This window comes from Peromyscus californicus, unplaced genomic scaffold (genome assembly GCF_007827085.1).
Source record: "Peromyscus californicus insignis strain IS unplaced genomic scaffold, ASM782708v3 Scaffold_16__1_contigs__length_79575227, whole genome shotgun sequence".
Taxonomy (NCBI): domain Eukaryota; kingdom Metazoa; phylum Chordata; class Mammalia; order Rodentia; family Cricetidae; genus Peromyscus; species Peromyscus californicus.
This window is the reverse complement of record NW_026294458.1, coordinates 28,808,314-28,833,659: the sequence shown is the minus strand read 5'-3', so window position 1 is coordinate 28,833,659 and position 25,346 is coordinate 28,808,314. Positions and strand designations below refer to the sequence as shown.

Sequence of the window (25,346 nt, the reverse complement as noted above, 5' to 3'; positions counted from 1 at the left end):
GTTGGCCACCAGGCTGGGAGAGGAAAGAGGGAGATGGGGTGACAGAAATCTTTGGCGGCCCATGAGCTCAAACAATGACAACCCTCCGGAAGACAGATTTCAGTGAATCAGCTCGATTTTATTCCAGAGTATGAGAAATATATAGGATTGCGGGGCCTGGGAACAAACCCTATTTTGCATTAAGTGGCATGCTTCTATCACAAGGCTTAGTATGTGGCAGTAGGGTCCTATGGAAGCGTCCCTAGGGTAAGTCTCCTCAGCAGGGATGTGGGCCAAAGGTCAAGCTAAAGATATCAGGAATCTGGTTTTAGAGACAGCTTTTAGATAAGGTCGATCCTCCAGGACCAGAGACAGTCTCAAGATAAGGGCAGGTAGAAAGCAGGAAGCTTAGCTGGAGGGAAGGAACTCTATGTTGCTAAGCTTATTGAGATAAGATCCTAGGCCATGGGGAGGATGCAATCTTGGATAAGCCAGCAATGTCTTCCAACAGTTAGTGATTTACAAATGAAGTGATCGTCAGTCTACATGTTTTCCCTTCAGTAGCCTTATACTTATATGTTTATTATCACACTAGAAATAATTTAAACATCTTTCCTGAACTGCAAGAAACAGAAGCATCTAGAAAAGAAAAGAAAATTTAATTTTAAAGCCTTCCCAACTAAAGAAGGGGCACAAAGAACATAGAATTAATTCTGCACACACTATGATGTGCTTGGAATCAAAACTAAATATAAAAGTATGAGCTAGTCATAAATATCAGACTTTATATTGTTTTCCAAAATAATTGAGGAGGCATATCCAGGACAGATCTTGGATGTAATGCTCCATTCTTCTCCTCATATGCCTTTAATTAATTCTTAAGTTAGAAACTTTCATAAGTTCTGGTGTTGTTGGGCTGCTAAATAGATCTGTAGGCAGGCCAGAAAATGACCTACATGGAAAAAAAATGAAGAAAGATCATGGCTTCTTGCAGGTCACATTGGTAAGCAAGATCAGCTCTGTTTGAATCTGCCCTTGGTAGCCCCTTTGCACTGACTGTCTCAGTCAATCTTGGGGCTCTTCCCCTACCTTCTACCAAGAAAGGTCATTAGACTGTGCTTCTTTCCACTATTTTGAAAATGTGTTTTTACTATATTTCATTTCATTTCATTTATTTAGTGTGTGTGTGTGTGTGTGTGTGTGTGTGTGTGTGTGTGTGTGTGTGTGTGTATGTGTCCACACATGTGAAGTCAGATGACAACTTGCAGGAGTTGATTCTCTCCTTCCACCACATCGGTCCAGGGGATTAACCTCAGGTTGTGACCCTGGGTAGCTAATGTTTTTACCCATTGAGCCATCTTGCTATCCCTGAAAAAATATATTTTGAATTATGTAAAACACCTATACATATTCTTGGTGCAAAATTCAAATATTACTCATCAAACTTCTCTTCCCCATCATCTACTACCCTGCTTGCAAGCTTCCAGATGTTTCTATGTTTACATACTGAATTATATAGGTGCAGGTGGAAAGCTCAGCTTCTACTCTGGTTTACAAAAAAAATAATCCGAATTACTCTCAGCCAATCAGCCCCCTTCTTCCCCTTTTCCACTATGCCTATCTCAACTTTCTAGTAGTTAGGAAAGTATCTGTTTGGCCCTCCATGTTGTCTTATCAAAAGCATTTAGGAAAGGAAACATCAGTACTATTTTCCAGCTCTTCAAAATGAAAATGACTTGACCATGTCAAGGTTTGTAAAGGTAAGAATAGCCTTCTGTTTAAAAATAAGAATAAAAATAAAGCCAGATGTGGTGGTGTGCATTTGTAAGCCCAGCACTTGAGATACAGAGACAGGAAGAGCTTTGGGGCTAACTGGCCAGCCAGTCTCCTCTAATTGGACTGATGAGCTCCAGCCCAATGAGATACCTCTGTCTTAAAGGATGTAGACAGCGTTCCTGGGGGTGATATGTGAAGTTGTACTTTGACCTCCAAATGTATGAGCACGCACACAAACAAACAACAAATAAATTAATTAAAACTTTAAAATCTAATTAAAATAAATAAAAACATCTTATAGAGCTTGTCAAAGCCGGAGAAGTCCTTCAGAGGTAACCACTGTCTTTTCTGCCAAAACTCCTTAGGGCATTCACTGTCTGGGCTCTGCCAGAGAGAGACAACCCTCCACCGCTCACACCCCACAAAAGAATCCATGCTCTCATTGCTCCGTGTGTCCAAGTCTTCCCAGTTCTCAGTTGGAAGCAATTTGGTTTTCTTGTTTAGAGTAGTAAGCGGAGATGATTGTGAGTTCCTTGTTCGCCTAAAAACATTTGTGCTTTGAAAGATCAGACTTAGGAAGACTCACTCACGTAGGTGGCAGTTCTACCTCTCGTCTCCTTGTGTCTCTCTGACATAGTGAGCCTAAGATGGCCAAGTTGGAAACGGAAATGGAGTAATTAGAATGCCTTCTAAGACTGTTTCATGCTTGCTGTACACGAACTTCGTCTTTCGTGTATTATTCTCTAGCTTGCTCCTTCCTCTTATTATTGTACCTTGAGGGTCTTCCCCTATTGTTGCATATAGCTTATTCATTTTCTAACAATTGGTTGAACCCCTACTGTGCCAGACAATATACGCCAGTGGTTCTCAACCTTCCTAAATGTTGCGACCCTTTAATACAGTTCCTCATGCTGTAGTGAACCCCAACCATAAAATTATTTTCGCTGCTACTTCATAACTGTCATCTTACTACTGCTATGAACCGTAATATAAATATCCGTGTTTTCAATGGTCTTAGGTGACCCCTGTGAACGGGTTATTCCAGCCCAATGGGGTCAAGACCACCAGGTTGAGAAACACTGCCGTATGTTTTCCAGAAGGTGAGAAACAATAGCCAACATGCTATGAATATCTACTCTAGCTGAAGGCAAGAGGACTGTGTGGAAGGAGAAAGCAGAGCAAAAGGCACAGACAGGGTGGCACTTTTCACAGCTTCTGCCAAGGTAATCTTACTCCTTTTGGCTACTTCATAACATTGTGTCCCTCTAAAAAGTGATACTGGTAATACTGAGGTCAAACCCCCACTACACCTCTTCTTTTGCTGTTCTAAATCATGCTGTAGCATTTCCCTGGTGCATGTGAAGGGCTGTATTCAGTGCATACTGAAGGTGGGACCGATACCCATGCTTGTGAACCGCCCTCTGCTGTCTTAGCTTGTACTTTCATCAGATGCTGCTTGCCCCCTTCCCTCTCTCAACCATGGAGTCTATCAAGAGTAGGAACAGCATAATTTGACTTATGAAACTGACTTCTTTAAAACTGCCACTGCCTTGGTTATTAATGGGTAAGCTGGATATTATTTCACATGTGTTGGGCACGGATAGTTCCTGTCTTGCAAAACTGGGCCTTAGAGGTTTTGCCTGTTCGCTTCTTTCTAATGGAAAGGGATGGGCCACGTTGGCCTGCATCAGTCAGTACCATCCACTGGCAGGCACTTGGACGGTAATGGGATCTGAGGCCGTAGTTGTAAGAGAACAGTGGAAAATGTTACCAGCGACTGACCTCCTTCACCCCTGCTGGCATGGCTGCCTTTCTCTGCACATTTTATGTTGCGTGGGGGAAAATGACTAAAGACAGATGCTTCTTGCTGGCCCGAGAGCTGTTTAATCATTCTTTCTAGTCCCAAGACATTCACTGTAACGTTTTGGAGCTGATATCTTGGGCTGCTGCTTGGTTTTCACTGTCTTGTAAATGATGTTGCAATTTTCCATTCCACAGAAAGGGCAGGTCTGTGGGAGAGTTTCTTTAAAGGTGTTAGGCTGCGGATGATATTCTCAGGCCAAAAGCTTTAAGACTGGGAATGAAGGAATTTGGGGTTTGTAAATAAGCCACGGGGTCTTCTTGCAGGGAAAAAAATTAAAATATATAACCTTGCCTGGCTCCTAGGTCCCACACAGCCTCAATCAGGTCTATAGAAGTGCTCATGTCCATTGAAAGGCTTGACAATCACCTCAGATCTTCCTAATAGGTTCTGTGGCTGCCTGGGAACCTTGGGATGCTGTATGGTAGACAAGATACCTTTCAAAATGGTGGTAAATCTCATCTTAACCACAGACCACTGTTCTCCAGAGGGCTTGGCCCTCTGTTTTCAGAAGAGAAAATGAGAAGTGTAATGTACTCAAGCATTTTCATCACGTTACCAGGCAACAGTATATGATCAGTCCCTCATATAACTGTCTCCCAGTCAGGATCCATTCTTTTTTTTTTTTTTTTCAGGATCCATTCTTACTGACAGACACATCATTGAAACAATTTGGAATGTGATTTTTTTTTCTTTTTCCCTAAAAGCCCTAATATTAAATTAAACCTCATGATTCCTCCTGTTTTGACGTACTGTGTTCCGTTTACTGTTGATGAACGTGAGTCTGTGGATGCTTTCTCTCTTCCTCTGGTTAGAGTTGTAGACAGTCTCGATTCACCCCAGAGCTTCCCTCTGCAATGCTGGATAGATAGCTTCTTTCTCTCATAATGACTAAACCTCCGAAGCTTCACAGAGAAAGACAGACTGGTCATGGGATCCTGTCTGTGTTTGCCCATGTGTGAGCTCTCAGAGTCTCTCACAGGGGGACAAGGCAGGAGTAGTGAGGAAGAAAGCCCTGAAATGTTTTCCTGGGACACAAGGACCCTTTGAATAGGCTGGCAGACAAGATTTTGTGTTTCTGCAGCATCCTTCTTAGGGACATTAATGACCAGATAAAGATGATCTTCAAAACCCTCTCTTCAGCTGGTCTAATCATAGGAATTGTATTTTTTTTGGTTTTTTGAGACAGGGTTTCTCTGTGTAGCTTTGAGCCCTTCCTGGAATTCACTCTGTAGTCCAGGCTGGCCTCGAACGCACAGAGATCCGCCTGCCTCTGCCTCCCGAGTGCTGGGATTAAAGGCGTGTGCCACCACCACCCTGAGGGATAGCTCAGCCGTTAAAAGCTAGGCTCACAACCAAAAATACAAGAGGAATTGTATTCTTATTGCATGGTGGGAAGCCAGAACAGGGAGAAATACTTGAGCAAAACCCGTGTCTTCAGCTCAGAGAGGAAGGCCCACTCTCTCCATCGGCCTCATCCAGCAGACCCACTGCCTGTTGTAGGCCCGTTTTGGTTCTCCACTACATATGAGCCCGTGTTCTTGGCTGCTCATTGGATCTTCAAATCAGCGTTGGATGAATCAGTCAGAAGATTTGGACATTCTGTTCAGAGAACTTTACAAATTCATCAAGATTTAGCTGGATCTGCGGAACATCGCTGGCGATCTTAAAAACTGTCTTCTGTTCCCAAATGACTCCATGAAACGCAAGACAAGCGTGAGGAAATAATACAGTTTCTGTCACCCAGATGGAGATCCACCCTGACCACCCAGGCCGTCCTCTCCTCCTGCCCTGCCTGTCTTCCCTGAGCTTTCCCACTGTCAGATTCGTGTGCATCTTTTAACTCAGTTCCACTGTCACCACCTTGATCAGCAAGGCCTCCCACACGTCCTCCCGTTCTGTCTTTTTCACAGTGCCCCAGGTCTCCACACGCTCCTCTCCCACAAGGACCTGGGCCTGGTAGAAAATTGATCTTAAGCCCGGCTCTCCGCCCGGCTCCGCCTGTCTCCGCAAAAGGACTAATCAGTATTGAGTATCTTCCCCTCTTCTTTTCTGGGCATCACACGAGCTTGGCCAATCAGACGAGAAAGATGAGGCAGGTGGGGGCTTTGGGGCCTTATGAGTAAGATATGACCAATCCTCTTCCTCTGAGAGTGCCATTGTCTGGCTTGGCCTTGGAAAGTAGCTGTGTTCTCTTGGTAAGCAGTGAAGCAGAGCAGCTGACTTCTTAGTAACACCGCATGACCACTGAATCTGAGAGTCTCGGTTTCCTCTTTTAGAAAATGAGGAAGTTGACCTAATTTATCTGTAGCTTTCTTCTAGCATTAGAATACTGTATGTGCCTCTAGATATGAAGGGGGAGGACCTAGGACGTGAAAAAGGAGAGCCCATTTTACCCAAAGTCATTGACACTAGCAAGCCATTTTTCTACATCTGAAGAAATGATACTAACCTTGGCTCACCCGTGGAGAAAATTTAACGATCCTCCTTCTTTCAAGTGTGAGTGTCCACTCCCAACTCATTTGGTAAGCAAACATTTCTACTAAAATTAAGTGAAAAGAACAGCCCACGTTTAGGAACTGAAAAGATGTTTTCCTCCTTAAGTAAAAGCTTAGTTCCTTCTCTTCTTGTACCTATTCCAAACAGCACCCGAGAAAAGCTAAAGAGTTAATGAGATGTAGGCTTGTCCTATGGAAAAATGAAGAAATACAGGGTGACTTTGCCTCAGGCAAAGTTGATTTTAGTTTGCTTCAAAATGTTAAAAAGAATTAAGTCGAAGCACCATCTAGTGGTTCTCAACTGTGTTGTGCTTCCAATTTCCCTCCATCTGAGACCACACTGATTTTTGAGTAAGATTATAGTCTTGTGATCAGATTGCCCTGCTCTGAATATGGTGATATTGTATAAAATGGTAGCTTATGCAGCCATGCCTTACCCTGAGGGTCTCCATTATACAAGAGCATCAGACTCCATTTTGGGTGCAAGTGCAGAAGCAGGGTGAGCTTGCTAGGATATAAACACCACGACTTGCTCAGTGCCACCCAGGAGGCACAGACTGAGAGTCCACCTATTCCCAGAAGTAATAGCAGCACCCTACACAGTTATCAAAGCCAATGAGGACTATATGCAAATATAGTCACATCACTAAATTCACATGAGGAAAACCAGACCCAAGGACATATTTAATGGACCAGATTGAGGGAAGGTTAAAACATCCTCACCTATACTGCATAAGGAGGAGGACACCTAACACTGTGATGCCAACAGCCTCACCAACCTGCTGGGGATATCTTTCTGCATGCCGTTAATATATGTTGCTTCCACTGGTTAATAAATAAGCTGCTTTGGCCTATGGCAAGGTAGCTTAGAGGCTGGCATCTCTCCAGACTCTGCCTTTTTCTTTCCTGTCTCTTTCCTTTCTCTGCCTCTAAGCCAAAGCATCTTAGAGATTAACCAATGGGAACAACATATATTCACAACATACAGAAAGACATCCCCCAGCACTAACCTGTTATCCAACCACCATGTGTGTGAGTCAAGGAACCAACACGCATAAAATTGCTAACTGTGTCAGGGGCTTCAGCTTGGCTTGGCCCTTGCTGCTGACTGCCAACAGTCCATCCATCATTCATCTGTAAGGATCATTTAGCTCTAATGCCACTGTGGTCTGCACCTTGCTTATACAGCTTGACTCAACTCTTAGGAAGCTAAACTCTGCCCCTACGACTTGACTCTGCAATAGTAAGAGCAGCATCACTGACAGGCTTTTGGTGGTTAGTTATTGGACCCTTCCTCTCCATGGAGACACTTCTAGAATCCCTATCAGTTTGTTTGTGCTTCTCAGCTATGACTCTTTGGAACATCGTAAAGTCTGCTGCAGCTTTTTTATCCCTTTGTACACATTCTGTAAACTACATAGGTAGATAATAGATAATGGTGATAGATAGATAGATAGATAGATAGATAGATAGATGATAGAAAGATAGATAGATAGATGATAGAAAGATAGATAGATAGATAGATGAATAGATAAATAGATGATAGATGATAAAGATAGATGCACACATATATATGCACACATAACACATACATATATAGATACATAGATATATTTTCTGTGTGATATGTAAAATATGATCTGACAGTGAATATTAATAGTTAAGAAATTAGGTTGCCTCAGTCAACTATCATAGGTTGCCTTAGTCAGACTTGGTACTACCTAACAAATTGCTGTCAGTGGAACAGTGTACTTTATGAATTTATTGTTATTTAGTAAATTCTAGTATTGTGAAAAGACATAAACATCTTCATCTAGTTTCTGACATGGGAGCATCACAATATATAAACATTCATGGGCATGTACTCATACATACCTATATGTGTGTGTGTACATGCATGCGTGGTCAAAAAAGGAAACTTTTCCACATCTGGGTAGAGAAGGAAGATGAGGAGGTTGGACAAGGCAGCTGTGTGGCCTTTCACTCTTTCGGCTAACACCAGATCGAAAACTGTGGCTGTGAGTTGAGTCGGGCTGCCACATCTGTTTTTCTGACTAGTGATGAGTGCAGTCTATTTCAATTCCTTTCTCTCCCTGTTCAGATCCCTCCTGGGAACCCATGCAGTGTTTATTCTCCCCAGTCCCTCAACACAGACATGTCGTCAAATATCTGGAGATCGTCTAACTACTGGATCATCTTTGCACATCCTCAGATTCAAGCACTTTCCAAATTCTTCTAAAATTATCTTGAAGATGACTCTGACACACGATTTCACTCTCCTGAAACTGTGGTTTCATTATCTTTAAGGGAAGAACAAAAATGATCCAGAACGTGAGCATGATGAGTGGGACACAATGAATTTCTACCATAGTAAACTTGCCAATTGACGAACTAAGTATTGTTTCAATTAGAATTAAACTCAGCTACGTGAAAAGTAAAACCTCAAATACACTGTTGTGAAAAACATAGTTTATTCTCTATCACACAAGACAACAAATGGATGGTGGAGAGCTGGATGGGGTAAATCAATGGTCATCAAGCCCAAGTCCTTCCATAGTTCTGTTTATCCACTTCAATTAGTAGCTTCCATCCTCACCATTATCCATGATAAAGTAGCCCTGGGACCTCCAGGCATCACACCAGCACTGCACAAGAAAATCTTTCCTTTTCTTAAAAGGTTGTCCTGAAAACATCACATATCACTTATGCCAGGGCTAATGGTCAGGCTCAGATGCAAGGGAAACTGAAAGAGGCTATTAGCTATGTCTGCCATGAGAAAATGAGAGGTATCTTATTGAGCAATATGAGTTACTTATAAAATTGGTGTTGGGTTATGGAGCAATGTATGAGTTACTTAACACTCAAATGTGCTACCTGATAAGCAACCACATGAACTCTGTGGCAATGACTGTTCATTTGTCTAGGATCAGCACGAGCTCACGTCTCATGATCTTGATTGAGCTTGTTCAGGGTCTAATGGAAAGCTGACTCCTGTATCTTCAAATTGGCCTCAAGAGAGAGATGAAAGTCTTGACTGACCTGGATCAGCTGTATTCTGTTCTCATCCTCCAGCAGGCTAGGCCTTGCATCTTCCCAAGGAATGAAAATTAGAAGCACTCAGGACCTTTTGAAACCCAAACTCAAAACTGACAAACTGTCATTTATGTAACTTCTTATTGGCCAGAGAAAACTACTTGGAGTGAATAAAGAGTACCCATGAACTCTTTATAGAGAGAATTTTAAGATCTAGTAAAAACAAGACTAGAGGTAGGATGAAGATTTAATTATGAAGAGAACTGTCAATCACAAGTAGAACAGGGAAGATAGACAATGAACCAAGCTACTTGCAATCTCTGCCCCTGTATTTCCTAGTCTGTTACAGAATTATAGTGCTAGATCTCTTCCCTCTTTATGTCTTGACTTAAACATGAAGACATTGTAATAAAATTGGAGATAAAAAGAGCTCATACCTTACATGTATTTGAGTGACAATTATGAATAGATGTATTGCTTGACACATGGTGATTTCCTACTATTAAAGTAGACAATAATCTTGATACTAGCACTCTTCCTTCTCTTTATTGTGTGCAGAGATTTGCTAAGTGTGCACCAAGGCTCATTCTTGCTCTTCAAGTTAACCACCTACACTATGTAGGCTTACTACAAGTTAGTGAGGTCATATAACTGAGTACTACTCATGGGATTCAAGCAGGTGTGCTTACTACTCCAGGACTGACTCATAAAGTATTGCACATACAATCTTTCCCTCTCCCTAGTCACCTGCTGAATAGAAACTACTCAGAGAGCAGAGTTATAGAATAAAACAGTAGTTTAGAGAAATACCTGTTTATCTGTAGTGGGTAACTATTTGAGCCATGCCCTGAAGCACCACCCCTAGTGAGGCAGGTGTAGCTGTTACTTCTGCCTATGACCTTGAGGTACCAGCCTCTGGTGTGTGGCCATGGGGGACCCTTAGAACCTGGGATACATGTATGCTGGCCCCTCTTGGCTATCTCATGGTTCTGGATGCTGAGATCTTGGACCAAGCCATTCAGCATGGACCATAGCTCAGCTTTCCGGGACCCTACAATAAATCTCCCATGGTTGTGAGTTTATCTCCAAAGGAATTCTTTGATCATTAAATAGAGTCCATGGATTAATCCAAATATTTATCCTCTGTTCTACCTGATCAACTATTTTAGAGTGTACAACAGACAAGACTCAAACCTTTAAAGAATCACTTGAGGCTACCATCCAGGTATCCTCTAGTATCGTGCATTTATTTTCTTCATAGACTTTTACTAAAAATAAAAGTAATAGCCCAGTCACTTGATACTTTATCCAAGAAATAATTCTTTTAACTAAGAATGTATATTTTTATTATAGAATTACTGTCTGTATCAAGTGAAGACAAGGTCTTAGTTTACAGTTACTAGGGATCACCAGTGTCTTATCCTTACCCTCACTGATCCATCCCAACCCCTGTGAGTCACCATGCAGACAGCAAAGGGAATTGAGGCAATGGGGCTCTAAACAGTAAGGGGATTTTCAGTGTTACCTCCATGACACTGGCAGTACCTTCTCTGGGTTCAACTTTAAACCTCTACTAAAGCACAGAGATACTACTAAAAAAACATGGCTCCTAGTCATATATTCAAATTTTAATATAAAAGGCAACTGTCCAGCTATTTGGTAGCAAGCAAGCAAGGAAAGAAGACCAGCTAATGGCTGACTTGAAAGTGCTGCTCTCACGGTATCTGACAGTGCAATATTTATGATCATGTAAAATAAACCAACAAAGAGAAAGTTGATGGAAGCCCTTCCAGGAGGACTTGGGTGGAAGAAATCCACCCAGCACTGTTGTTCATCTTTTGCTAAGCCGTCTTCTTCTTTGGCATGAGAAGCAGGGATGGGAGAGAGTGCATGGTCATTAATAGCACGTGAGATGGTAAGCACCAAGCTTTTGCCTGTATGTTCATACTGCATGACTGCCAGCTGTCACAGGACTTCTAGCAAACATGGAGACATCAGGAACAGGTATGCTGGATGTCAACAAGAAAGGTGACTGCAAATGGCTGTTTTCTTGTATTGTGTCATCAGACTAATAGGCTTTAGAAATCTAGATTTTCATTCTCTAGAAATAAACAAAAAATACAATTAAGCAGGAATGAACAGAAACCCACACAAGTCAAGAAACTTGTAAATAAACTCATAAAGTTCCAGCAACTTGATTTCTACCACTGATTCCTAAAACAGAGGGCCAGCTAAGTCCCTGCTCAGTCAGAACTGCAGCAAGACAGACCTTTTGTCAGAGCTCTGGGCTCCATTGTTTAAAACAGTCTGATGTTGAAGAAGGGCTGAGGGAACAACCTTGATGGGGCCATATAACATACTTTCCCAGTCCACTGTGAGCTCAAACTCATGACAATGTTTTCTAACACATCTTAACATTTCAGTTTTCTGTTCCTACCTGAAGTAATTTCTCTTCTGGAAGAAAGAAAATCCTATGATGAGCAAAATGATTCCCAAAAGGGAAAGTTTCACATAGAGAATGGTCAACAAGGAATGCAGAGGGCTGGTGACACCTTTAAATACAGGCAAGGGTAAAAATTCAGGTCAGTTCAATTATAGTTCCAATCGATAAATTAGAGGCAAACAGCTTTAGAATCACTTACAGTATTCCTAACCTTTTAGAGAATGTCAAAATCAGAAAACCTTACCAATTATAATTTCATTAACATTCGTATGTCATTATTTCTGGATCAAGTTTAGAAATTAAGTCCAGCTTTTATGCTTGATAGTCATTAACAAATGCAAAAGTGAATAAATGTATACTGACTATTGTTAGTGCTTCCCAGTTATATAATAAAAGTTTCCATGCAAACCTTATTTTTATGAAAATTTAATTGCATTATTTTCATCCATTCCTCTTTCTTCCTCCAATCTCCTCCATTTGTCCCCACCTCCCAATGCTCCCTTTCAAATTCCTAGCCTCTTCTAAATTGTTATTGTTGCATATTTATATTTAATGTGTAAATACATTCTACTGAGTCCATTCAGTGTTGTTTGCATGTACATGATTTCATGACTGACCACTTGTATTAGATATTAGGTATTAGATAACAGATTAGGGGGCCTTTCCTGATGGAAGACTACTTCCCCCCTTCTCAGTACCCTTTAGTTAACTATAGTTTTTTTTGTCTAAAGGAGAGTCCCCCTTCCATGTCTGCTGTGGGATGGTCTGTATGTTAAATTGCTCTGATTGGTCAATAAATAAAACACTGATTGATCAGTGCCCAGGAAGGAAATATAGGCGGGACTAACAGAGAGGAGAATTGAGGGAACAGGAAGGCAGAGAGAGACACTGCCAGCCGCCACCATGACAAGCAGCATGTGAAGACGCCGGTAAGCCATGAGCCACGTGGCAAGGTATAGATTTATGGAAATGGATTCATTTAAGCTATAAGAACAATTAGCAAGAAGCCTGCCACGGCCATACAGTTTGTAAGCAATATAAGTCTCTGTGTTTACTTGGTTGGGTCTGAGCGGCTGTGGGACTGGCAGGTGACAGAGATTTGTCCTGACTGTGGGCAAGGCAGGAAAACTCTAGCTACACATGTCTGCAGATCTATTGCTGCTTTACTTGTTCAGGTCTTGTTTAGGCAGTTTATAACTGAAGTTTCCTGCCTGAAGCTTCCCAGTCGTTTCCAGGAGACACAATATTATAGTAGATTTCCTTGTCCTATGGCTCTTCAAATGTTTCTGCCTCCTCTTCTACAATGTTCCCTGAACATTAGGTGTAGGAATTGTGTTGTAGATGTATCCATGGGGGTTGGACATCACATGATCAGCATTTTCTGCCTTTTGACCATTTGTGGTGTTCTGTAATGGTTTCTGTCTGTTGCAGAAAGAAGCTTCTTTGGTAAGAGTTAAGAGCCACACTTATTGGTGGACATACGGGTATGTAGAATTTAGATAGGTATTATGCTGGTTTAATGAAGGGCTGAAGTAGGTTCATCTCTTAGATAAATGGTCTCACTAACCTTGAGAAGTTGGCTAGGTTTCCAGTATCAGGCATGAATGTCCTCCTATGGAGTGGGACCTTGAATATAATTGGACAGCTATTGGTTGCTGCCCAGATATGATTGCCACTATTGAACCTTAGGGACCAGCCTTGCTGGTCATTGTTGTGGTTCATAATCTTCATAATTAGATGGTACTACCAGTTGCTTCCCTCTTGAGGTAGTTTTCACACCTTTGGTGACTACGAAAGTTAATCCTCAGGGAGGAGGTTTTCAGGTCAAATCCAGCTAAGATCCTCTGAGTCCTCTGTCTGAAGTGCATCCCATGCAAATCTTAGTCTTTTGAAAGGTATTATTTTTTATTTAAAAATTTTCTTTGAGAATTTCATACAATGTATTTTGATCATGTTTACTTACAACTCCTCCTCCTCCTTCCTCTTACCAGATCCACACCCCACTTTGTTATCCCATTAACTTTGTGTCTTTTGTTGTTGTTGATAACTCACCGAGACTGTTTTGTTGTCAGAATTTTCCCAAATGACTACAAGACATCAAACAGTGCTAAGTGAGGATGACACACTCTAAACATCTGAAGACAGAAAGGTTACTCAGCACTAGCTCTAGGTCCTGGAGAGATGGGATTAGGAAAGTACCAGCTGGCCTGCTTGATGAAAGATGTTAGGGGAGGAGAACATCTCAGGGAAAAGGAGCGACTTGAAAAAAATCATCTGAGAATGAAGTACCCTGAATCATGTTTGGAATACAAAAAAAGGGACATGTGGAGATCAGATCGATGATGAACAGAGCCTAATTACAGGTGTTTATGTTAGGTGATGTGTCAGACTTAGGAAATGCAGAATTGGAAAACATTGTTCTTACTCTTGAGGAGCTTTTAGGGGCAGAAAAGTAGCTATTTGAGGTACAATGAGAAATAAAAAGCCTATATGGTGGCACACGCCTTAAACCCAGCACTGAAGAGGCAGAAGCAGGTGGATCTTTGTGAGTTCGAGGCCTGTCTGGTCTACATAGTGAGTTCTAGGACAGCCAGAACTATCTAAAGAGACCCTATCTCAAAAAACAAAAATAAATGAATTTAATTTAAAAAGAAATACATAGATGGTCTTTGTTCATCTTCTGGAACACAGCTCCTAGAAAAATTGTCACCATAATAAAAATATCTTTGGTATGCCAGTAAAATGACAGGTGTCTAGAAGCTCTTAGCTTCATGGTGGAGACTATCATCAGAAAGGCTAAATTGTGATTAGAGAGTTGAAACTTGGGGCCAGACACTACCACCATCTTCACCCCTGAACCTCTTGTGAAGGAAGAGTGGCTAGAGATTGAGTTCATCACCAATGATCCATAATTAGTCATCACGACCATGTAACAAAATCTTATTAGCAATCGTAAACAATACAATTTGAAAAGCTTCTTTGGGGAATTAGAAGAACAGCCATCCTTGCGATACCATGAAGCTCTATGCCCCTTCCTCCATAGAGGGTCCTATGAGTCTCTTCTGTTTCTCTGTCCCCATGTTGCAGTCATTATAATAAACCAGTAACAGTAAGCAAAGTGCATCCTCAGTTCTGTGAACCAGTCTACCAAATCAATGAACCTAATACATAGATGGTAGAAACATCCTGAATTTATAGTTAGTTTATAAAAACTTCAGGAGATAGATAACTGAAAACTTGTTACTAGTATCTGAAGTAAGTCTGTTGTCCTAGTTAGTTTAACTGTCTACTTGACTCAAGAGACACCAACTGGATGGCATCAATCCCTGGGCAGGTGAGATAGATAGGTAGGTATATAGATAGATGGATGGATGGATAGATAGATAGATGGATGGATAGATGGATAGATGGATGGATGGATGGATGGATGGATGGATGGACGGACAGACGGACAGACAGACAGACAGACAGACAGACAGACAGACAGACAGACAGATAGATAGATAGATAGATAGATAGATAGATAGATAGATAGATAGATAGAAGACAGAGAGATATAGATAACAGTATGAGTTTAAGTAGCTCACAAGCTTCTGCTTGAGGTTTCTTGACTTTCCTCTTTACTTCCTTAAGTGGCTTTTGTCATAAACAGGATGAACTTCAAATATTTATCTTTCATGGAAGAATAAGTTAAATATTAGTTATTTCTTCTTTAAAGAAAAATCAGGTACTCACCTTGATTCAGTTCTATGGACAGAATCTTGCTGCCATTTGAATGGGTGACAGCGCAGAACACAGCAGACACATTGCTCTGATCCCACTGGCATGTGCTCCTGACAGTCACGGTGCCATTGCTGTGTGATTCATTCATAGTTTTGCAGTACCCTTCTGGAGTCCAGGAGATCTGTGCAGCTGGCTTGCCTGCAGTCGCCTCACAAACTACAGTTCTGCTTTTCCCTGGAGACAGGGTTACTACAGGGGGGACTGTGGAGATCGAAGGGGAAAAAATTCAGTTGTGTCACAAATTACAAAAGGATTCATTTCTATCTAAAATCCAGTGAAATACAGCAGTAGGTTAACTTGTTGCTTACCTAGCACTTGGAGGTACCATCTTGCATAGAAATTCCCATCAGATGTTGTTATCTGACATGAATAATGCCCATCATGATCGAGGGCCACTGCATTGATCTGAAGATCAGGACTCTGGTCAGGTGTGGAGGCCCAGGTGATTCTCCTGTCCACACAGTTGGTTTCATTGGTCTCCTTGGTTTCTACTTTGAAGGATATTATGCAGGGAGGCTGGCCTCTGGGGATTATTACCCATGTTATTAATATTACTTTTGACAGTGGAACAGGAGGGCAGCCAAACAGAGCCTTTGTACCCATCTGTACAGGCTCTGTAATATTAACTGGACACAGAGAGACAGAGAGACAGAGAGAGACCGAGATAGAGACAAACAGGGGGAGGTTAATAAAGGACATGGTATGTTTGATTTACCTATAGTAGATTACATTATGTTGTATTAGTTGAGTGTCTTTTGTTCTGGCAATTGTACCCTAAAAACTGTGTAATAAATAAATTACAAATCACAAAATATGCATTATTTTTAAAACAAATTCAAATACTAATTGTATGCTCTCATATACATTTTGGTGAATCAGTGTGTATTGTAAGGCATTTGAAGTTAGCATAACAGTTTTACTATCTAGAGACAGACACTTGCTTCTCAGTCTTTGAGCTAAGATCAAGTAAGCCAGACATAAAAGCACAATAAAATTACATTAAATTACAAAAATAGTGTTCTAAGTCTATTTTTTTGATGGTAGACAATGTTGGTGTCATCATACAATTCATGCTCCTCCGGAAACAAAATGGCATACTCAGTCATGTGATTGTCTCCTCTTAGGCTTGATAAGTAGCAAAATAATTAGCAAGCCTCCTCCTAAGGATTGAGATGAACATTAATGTGCAAAATATAAAGACACTATCATTAAAAGTAACCCATAGCATTTACATGAAACTAGTTAGAAATTTTTCTTTTTATTTACAGACTACAAACAAGTGAAATTTAAAACATTATATAACTTCCCCAGCCTGACCATATCATGAAAAATAAAAATAATAATCAGTAGAAATAGAATATGCTTAGAAATATTTGCTTCCAATGAAAAAGTGTAATATTTGTTTGCCTTTCCTGGAACTCACTCTGTAGCCCAGGCAGGCCTCGAACTCACAGAGATTCGCCTGCCTCTGCCTCCCAAGTGCTGGGATTAAAGTGTGCGCCACCACCACCCAGTGAAAAAGTGTGGTAATATTTGAAATAGTCTAAGAAATAAAGCTTGCCTGAAGATTAGAAGTCAGAGCCAGCCACAGAGTTAAAAACAGGTCAGGCAGTGGTGACACACCTTTAACTCCAGTATTCAGGAAGCACACATGCCATTAATCCCAGCACTAGGAATGTTGAGATCGGAAGTGAAATGGCTCGGCAGAGAAAGGAATATAAGGTGTGAGGAGACATGAACTAGAGGCCCTTTTGGCTTAGGACTCAGGAGCATTGAGTCTGAGGATTCTTGGAAACAGGATCGGCTGAGGAGTTGGCAGGGTGAGAAGTAGCTGTGGCTTGTTTCCTCTGATCTTTCAGCATTTACCCCAATATCTTGCTCTGGGTTTTTATTATAAGACCATTTAGGAATTGTGCAATAAAAAGGTATGAATGTAGCTTGAGTTTAAAGAAGGAGAGAGCCATTCTCCAACTCTAAAGTCAGCTTTAAATTTTAATTGAACTGGGACTATTAGAAGACCAATAGTGTTAAATTTTTAGAGAAAAGCAGAAACAAACATTTAGGAAGACATAAAATTTTTTAGATAATATATACCCATACGCCTTTTCACTCTGTTTCCTGGGATAGATGATTTGTCCCTTTTCTCAGTTGTCTCATTTGTCCAGTGTTCTTCAAAAAGGAAGCTGAGTTAAACCAGTATGTATGTTTTAAAGATACTTTGACTTCAAAATTTGGATGTAAGGATATGTTGCTTTGGAAAAGAGTCTCTTTTGTTTCCACAGAAAGCAAGAGGCTATGGATTTGTTCCAGATTAAGACACATCAGGTTTGACCAGCCAAGACCACCTGAAAGGTCTCCGATGACACCATGGCCCAGATGATCCAACATCCAGAACCGTTTCAAGACAACTGGCTCAGATGATACAGCCTCACGGACTACTCCATGATCCTAAAATTTTCTTTGTTTCCCCAGAAGATACAGCGCCCCCCTCCAGCAGGAAGTAGTAAGAAAAGCTACGCCCAAATTCCCAAATATACCAAGCTGACTTTAGAGATATGTAAAGGTTAAAACCTTCCTTTTTAAGAAAAGAAAAGGGGAGGTGCTGTGGGATGGTCTGTATGTCAAATGTGTTGCTGATTGGTCAATAAATAAATCATTGATTGGCCCGTGGCCAGGCAGGAAGTATAGGCGGGACAAGGAGGAGAATAGAGCTGGGAAGTGGAAGGCTGAGTCAGAGAGACACTGCCAGCCGCCATCAGGACAAGGAAGATGTAAAGTACCGGTAAGCCACAAGCCACGTGGCAAGGTATAGATTAATAGAAATGGATTAATTTAAGCTGTAAGAACAGTTAGTAAGAAGCCTGCCACGGCCATACAGTTTGTAACCAATATAAGTCTCTGTGTTTATTTGATCGGGTTTGAGCGGCTTGGGACTGGCGGGTGAGAGAGATTTGCCCTGACTGTGGGCCAGGCAGGAAAACTCTAACAACATATGAATGTTTTAAAAACATGAAAAATTTATAATTTTACTGAAAATATGTAAAATTATCAAATATAATACTTACATATGTTTTCCTTCCTTCCTATTAGAAAAGTATAAATTCATATACAGAACACAGAACCCAGTGTTAGTTTTCAGAGCATTATAAGAGGAAAAGGAGGGAAGGGGAAAGAGGAGAGCCAGGCCTGGAGAGAGAGAAAGATGGGGGAGCAGAACAGAGCAGAGAGAAGAGAGAGAGGGTGGGGCCTGCATCCGGCTTTTAAGGCTCATACCTACTTGCCAGCGCACACTGATGATGTAAGATGCAACACCCTGAACTGCACATAGCTGGAGTTGGGGCAGAATCCTAACAAGCTCAGCTATGAGTTTTGCCTGTAGATTTTGTTTCTGTGTTCCATGAGAATTAAATACACAAGTTGACCATTGTGCTCATCTGTGGAAAGTTTAACTTAAACCCTGGCATCTGCAAGCTTCTCCTACTTAGAATCTCATGCAACCCATACATTGGCAAAAGGTACTGTGACTGATAAGAGTTTACTGAAGGATGTTTATTCAGTCAAAACATCTGTTCCAACTCACCTGTGACAAATGTGGGTGTCAGGACGATCTCACTTTAACATAGTCAGAAACAGTTACATGATGGAGAAATTTATTATATGAATGAATCTTGGTTTTGCTAAAACCTCTCCCCTTTCTTGTTGTTGGGTCACTTGCCTCCCCTAGGTACGCAAGCAAGCCTCACATTTTATGAACAAATAAAGGCCATATAACAAGACAACAAAAAAAGGGGGACCTTAAATCCATTGGGGTGATTTCAATGGGAATGGCCCCCATAGGCTCATGTATTTGGATGCTAAATCACAAGGGAGTAGAACTGTTGGAAAAGATTAGAAGGATTAGGAGGTGTGGCTTTGTTAGAGTGGGTGTGGCCTTGCTGGAGGAAATGTGTCATCAGGACACATTTGAAGTTTCAAAACCCCTTGCCAGGTCCAGCCTCTCTCTCTCTCTCTCTCTCTCTCTCTCTCTCTCTCTCTCTCTCTCTCTCTCTCTCTCTGTGTGTATATATATATATATATATATATATATATATATATATATCTTTCTCTGCCTGTTGATCAGGATGTATCTGTCAACTACTTATCCAGTACCATGAGTGCCACCATGGCCCCACCCTGATAATATTGAACTAAATTTCTGAAACTGTAAGCAAGTCATCAATTAACATTGCCTTGGTATTGGTGAAATTATTAAGGCCACTCACTCCACGTAGTTAAAAGGGAGGTTTATTTTGTGGGGTAACTTACAAGTGAAGGAATAGGTAACAGGGTCTGGGAAAGGTGTAGCGCAGTTCCATGGTGTTCTCTGGAGAATTCTGCTCAGTCTACCTCCAGCATCCAGGGTCCAGAAACCAAGAGAGCCTGCGCATCCAGATCTCAGGTCTTCAGGGTCCTCTCTCAGCCCTGCCTTGTAGGCATGACAGTTACCAAAGCCTCAATGGGGGTTGGAACTTCCAGATCAAAGCTGGAATGGGCACCCACTACACCTTGGTCATGGGTCTCTTCACAGAAACAGAACAGTAACTAAGACACCCATGGTCTTCCCATCACTGCAAGTTTACAAAGGTTTGGAGAAAAACAAGGATGCAAATTGTTTGCGAAACAACTACCAGTCACTTACTCAGGACCTGTCACGGCACAGCACTTAGACCTCTAGAGGCCCCTACTAAGAGAAAGGCTGGAATACTGCACCCAGGGTACCATCTACCTTTCTAACCAAAATCCACTCTCCATCTAACTACTCAATGATGGCCATTACATAAGAAAGAATATTACCCTGAGAGAAACGTGGCCCCTCGTACTCATCATCCCATGGCTCCGGCACTGGATAAAACCATTGCTCCTGATGTTGTCCCTTAATTGAACAACTTGAATCTGGAAAATATTTAAAGAAGATAAAATTTATTATATATGTTCATATAGAGTAAAAACCTTCTTGCTCAACAAAGTCTTATTCAACACAACAGGTCACCATTAACCTTGACTAAAATTACTCACCAAAAAGCACTATAGAACATTAGATGTTATGACATCTGGGGATAAAAGTATATAAATATCTTGAAATTCACATTTATGAGGTATTAATTAATAGTCTCTCATTCATAAAACAACTCATTTGACCAACAGTATTTTTCAAGGGGACCCTTCCCTTTTTTCATGTCCTAATCATGTCCCTATGCACAGCTTAAGTCAGTGTTAATGTCCTTATCCAAGATGATCTGATAAACTTTCTCAATATACCTCACTCTAACTAATTTTTTTGATCATATGGTAGGAATCTTACCTAGACAATATAGAGCTTTTTTCAGTGAATTTAAAATCAGGATTTAAAATGATTTTTCATTATCTTCCTTCTTCCTTGATTTTTTCCTACTTTGTAACAGGAGGACAAAAAGAAAAAAAAACAGAAATGCAAAGAATAATTGAAATGAGAATTCATGTCTACTTTGACTTCTAGTTCCACAGCTCCAGATTCCAGTTGGCCATTACTTCTTTTGCATTCTGTAGAATACTTAACAATCAGAATAGTCCTAGTCTATGCATTATGGCAATAACTCAGATTTTATTGATCTTTGCAGTTACAGTATACTTATTCTCTACTCTAGGAAAACAATGAGGTCCTGGCCTCTGCTACTTTAGTGGACATACTGCTACACAGATGTACACATACTTTCTACTGTTGTTGGAAATTCTGTCTATGAGAAACCATTCCTCTTCCAATCTCAGATGTCTGAGTGTGATGGAAGATGAATTTCAAATTCTATGCTAACAGTAAACAAAATGTGGAAGTTAATTATATTAATTTTAAACAGAGAAAATTTGAGTTCAAGAAAAGATATCAAGGATAAAGATGGGCATTGTAGAAAGATACACACACCATCAAGTCTCCTCTAAGAACAAATCCCTTGTACGTACCTAACAACAGAGAATTAAGAAGCAAAACCTGTTACAAACTGCAGAAAGGTAAATACAGTTCTTTAGGTTAGAGATTACAACATCCCTCTAACAGAAAGGAAGAAATTAACAATAGGTACAAATCCAGGCAAGACATAACTGAATGAACAACTCTATTACCAGATCAATATTATTTATGTCTTTGGAGATGACTTCCTATAGTAGAATATATATTTTCTCCAACCTCATGTAGAGCTTTCATGAACATAAACTATATCCTGAGCTATAATACACATATTACAAATTTTTGACTTATATTGTGTGTATGAGTATATTGATTGTATGTATCTATGTGCACCACTTACATGCCTGGTGCCCTCGGAAGCCAGAAGAGGACATTAGATCCCCTGGAACTGGAGTCACAAATATTTTTAGCCACCATGTACATACTGGGAATCAAACCCAAGTTCTCTGAAAGAGCAACCCATGCTGTGAACCACTGATCCATCTCTCCAGCCCAACATATTAGCACATTTTAAAGAATGGAGTCATACTATGACTATTCCTCAACTATAATGGAATTGACATCAATAACAGTAAATGGACCCCACAAGTAGTTTGGAGATGATGTCATATCATTTTGAAATAAAAATTTAGTGAAATAAGAACTCAAGGAAAATTTTTAAGTAGTTTGAACTAAGTAAAAATAGAAATTATCTAAACTTGTAGAATACTAAAAAGCAGTGCTTAAAGGGAAAGTTTTAGCCTTGACTGCTTTTGTGAGAGAATAAAAATTATCTAAAATTCAATCATTTAGACTCCAACTTCCAGAAACTAGAAAAAGAAGAACAAATCAAACACAAAATAAGCAGAAGAGAAATTAGAGTCAGAATCAGTGAACACAGTAGAACAGAGAAAACCAGCAAACTAAAGCTGATTCTTTAAAGGGATCAGTAAAGCTGACCATCAACTAGCCAGAAGAGTTACAAAAATTCAACAATTAGCCAAATTAAGAGGGGGGGAATCACAAAATATGTGTCAATATCATCAAATAACAGAAGCAACATTACTTGAATTCCAACAGACATTAAAGGAACAGTGGAGACTACTATAAAGAATTCTATGTCAAGAAATTTGATAATCTAGATGAAACAGACAAAAATCTTTGAATGACCCACTATGCCTAAATTTACACAAAGAGAAACACTGGGGGAGGGAAGGGGAAGAGAGGAGGAGAAGCGAAGAAAGGAACTAGAGTCTATATGAATAACAGAAGAATTCTTCAGAAACAAAGAATGTTACTAGAAACGATTGAAATTGTACAATGTTTATTGTCATGATGAAGTATATAACTAGTAACAGAGCTTCAAACCACATAAAGCAAAAATTAACTAAATTAAAGAGATACATAAACAGCTTCACAATCATAGATGGAAGTTGTGACACATCTTCCTCAGAAATGAATAGAATAATCTGAACTTTAGAAAGTAGTATAGACACAGAATTTATTAATAAAAGTATCAATTATAGTGACCAAAGAGACATTTATAAAACAGTTCTAATGTAATAATACATATTTTTCAAGTGCTCTAGGTATGTTAATCAAAGTTGATTATGTTCTGGGTCACAAAACAAATCTTTACATTTACGAATGTTAGGGACCAGCAAGATAGATCAGCAGGTAAAGACTTACGCAACCAAGCCAGAGTCTCAACCCTGGAACCAACATAAAAAAAATGAGAGAAAATAACCTACAGTTGTTTTGTGACACCCACACAAATGCTATGGCATGGACACACACACACACACACACACACACACACACACACACACACACACACACACACACACATTAAATACATACATATATACTTTTAAAAAATTAAAGAAGTTTAAATTAATTTCGTATAAAGGCCTGTCAGGCTTCCTTATTTGATTACTAATGAGGTACTGGATCTAAGATTTTTATCTTTTTATACATTTTGAAGTAGTAGGATATAAACTTGTATTTTTGTATTTGAGGAAAAGTCAATTTACTTTCACATTGGTCAGTCTTCTTAGGAACTGTGGTTCTGCTGAAACAGAACTAAGACAAGAGTTCTACCACCTCAGTCAGCAGGCTGGCCTGTCCCATCTTTGTAGTGGTAGTTCATGGACCCTGGTCCTTATCTTGTCCTGCTCCTTCCAGTAGTAACTTCCAACAGCTCTACTTCAAATGCTTAAGACTCCATAACTAGGACACCAATCCAGAGCTGACCTGCTTCCAGGCCACCTTGTCCCTCTTTCCCTTATAATGGAGGACTGTCCCTTCCTGCCTAAGTTCAGTGCCAATACTTTACCCTAGATCCCACTGCTTCCCTTCTCAGAGGTTTTCCTTCCTTCCTTCCTTCCTTCCTTCCTTCCTTCCTTCCTTCCTTTCTTTCTTTCTTTTTTTTTTTTTTTTTTTTTTTGGTACATCTCAACCTTAAAGATGGGATGAGCAAGCAAGCTAGTAAAACATTTCTTTTCAGGCTGTCACTCATCTTCAAATTCAAATGATAACAACAAATAAAATAATCCATTCCATGGAATATTTGTAGAAAACCTGCTTATTAAATATAATCCATTTAAAAGCAATCTGCAGAGTGCTAAAGTTGTCCTGTTAGCCTGCAACAATGGTATATGACTGCAATCCCAGGAGTCAGAAGGTCGAGGCAGAAGGATTATCACAGTCAAACTTAGCCTGAAGAATGGTTTCATTTCCTAAAAGCCTCAGAATGTCACACTTACCGGGCACCAGAATAGTGATGGAGATCAGTAACCCCAAAGCCGAAGTCCTCCCGAAAGCATTCATCTGGAGTGGTTTCTACTTAAATACAAGTCATCACAAATCCCTGGATGGACTCAGTGATCTGTCCCTCGATGTCAGCTGTGCCTGTGCTCAGCTCACCAGATTTACGGGTGACTTTTCTTCCTCATTCATCTATCTTTATCTTCGTCTCCATTCTACGTGCTGCTGGATGATTAAGTCTGCCCAGGAAAAAACGTCAGTAATGTTTTCTGAATGATAAAGAAGCCAAAGCTTAACTCATTCATTCTCTCACGGTATTCAATGCTCCCCACTTTCATGTCTTTCACATTGAGTATATCTGGTTTTATGTTAAGGTCTTTGATCTATTTGGAGTTGAGCTTTGTGCAGGGTGATAGATATGGATCTGTTTGCATTCTCCATGTGCAGAAATCTAGTTTGCCCAGCACCATTCGTTGAAAATGCTGTCTTTTTTCCAGTGTGTATTTCTGGCTTCTTATCAAACCTCAGGTGTCCAGAGGTATGTGAGTTATGTATGGATTTTGAATTCAATTCCATTGACCAACATGTCTGTTTTTATGCTAATACCATGTAGTTTTTATTACTATAGCATTGCAGTACAGCTTGAAATCAGGAATGGTGATACCTCCTGCAGTTCTTTTATTAATCAGGATTGTTTTAGCAATCCCGGGTCCTGGGTTTTTGTTTTTCCATATGAGGCTGAGAATTGACCTTTCAAGTTCTGTCAAGAATTGTATTAGAATTTTGATGGGGATTTCATTGAATCCTTTAGTAGGGTGGCCGTTTTTAATTTGTTAAAAAAAAAAAAAAACTTCTGATCCATGAGCATGAGATATCTTTCCATATTCTGGTATCTTCTCTTTCTTTTTTCAAATAATTGAATTTTTGTCATACAAGGGTTTCACTTGCTTGATTAGAGTTCCCCCAAGATACTTTGTATCATTTTAGGCCATTGTGAAGGGTATTGTTTCCATGATTTCTTTCTCAGTACATTTATCATTTGTGTATAAGAGGACTTCTGATTTCCTTTTGAGTTAATCTTGTATCCAGCCACATCAATGAAGGCGTTTATCAGCTGTAGGAGCTCCCTGGTAGAATTTTGGGGGTCACTTATGTATACTATCACATCATCTGCAAATAAAGATACTTTGACTTCTTCCTTTCTAATTTGTATCCTCTTGATCTCCTTCAGTTGTCTTACTGCTCTAGCTA

At 40.2% G+C, this 25,346-nt stretch overlaps 1 protein-coding gene across 1 annotated transcript; it reads right to left on the bottom strand.

Moving 5' to 3' along the window:
* Nucleotides 1-3,934: 3,934 nt before the first annotated feature.
* Nucleotides 3,935-24,227, bottom strand: LOC128111694 (cell surface glycoprotein CD200 receptor 5-like). The gene is made up of 8 exons (XM_052739915.1): nucleotides 24,095-24,227; nucleotides 20,207-20,305; nucleotides 15,682-15,894; nucleotides 15,326-15,547; nucleotides 11,585-11,699; nucleotides 11,096-11,156; nucleotides 5,480-5,617; nucleotides 3,935-4,117 (listed from the first exon to the last, which is right to left on the bottom strand). The coding sequence occupies exons 1-8, from the start codon at nucleotides 24,156-24,158 to the stop codon at nucleotides 3,935-3,937; spliced, it is 1,095 nt and encodes a 364-aa protein (XP_052595875.1). The 5' UTR covers nucleotides 24,159-24,227.
* Nucleotides 24,228-25,346: the final 1,119 nt, after the last annotated feature.

Coding starts and splice junctions, on each gene's coding strand:
- LOC128111694 (XM_052739915.1), bottom strand. CDS start 24,158: ATGAATGCTTTCGGGAGGACTTCGGCTTTGGGGTTACTGATCTCCATC. Junction 20,306..24,094: donor CATCACTATTCTGGTGCCCG/GTAAGTGTGACA, acceptor AATATTTTCCAG/ATTCAAGTTGTTCAATTAAG. Junction 15,895..20,206: donor GGGGCCACGTTTCTCTCAGG/GTAATATTCTTT, acceptor TAATCCCCAGAG/GCCAGCCTCCCTGCATAATA.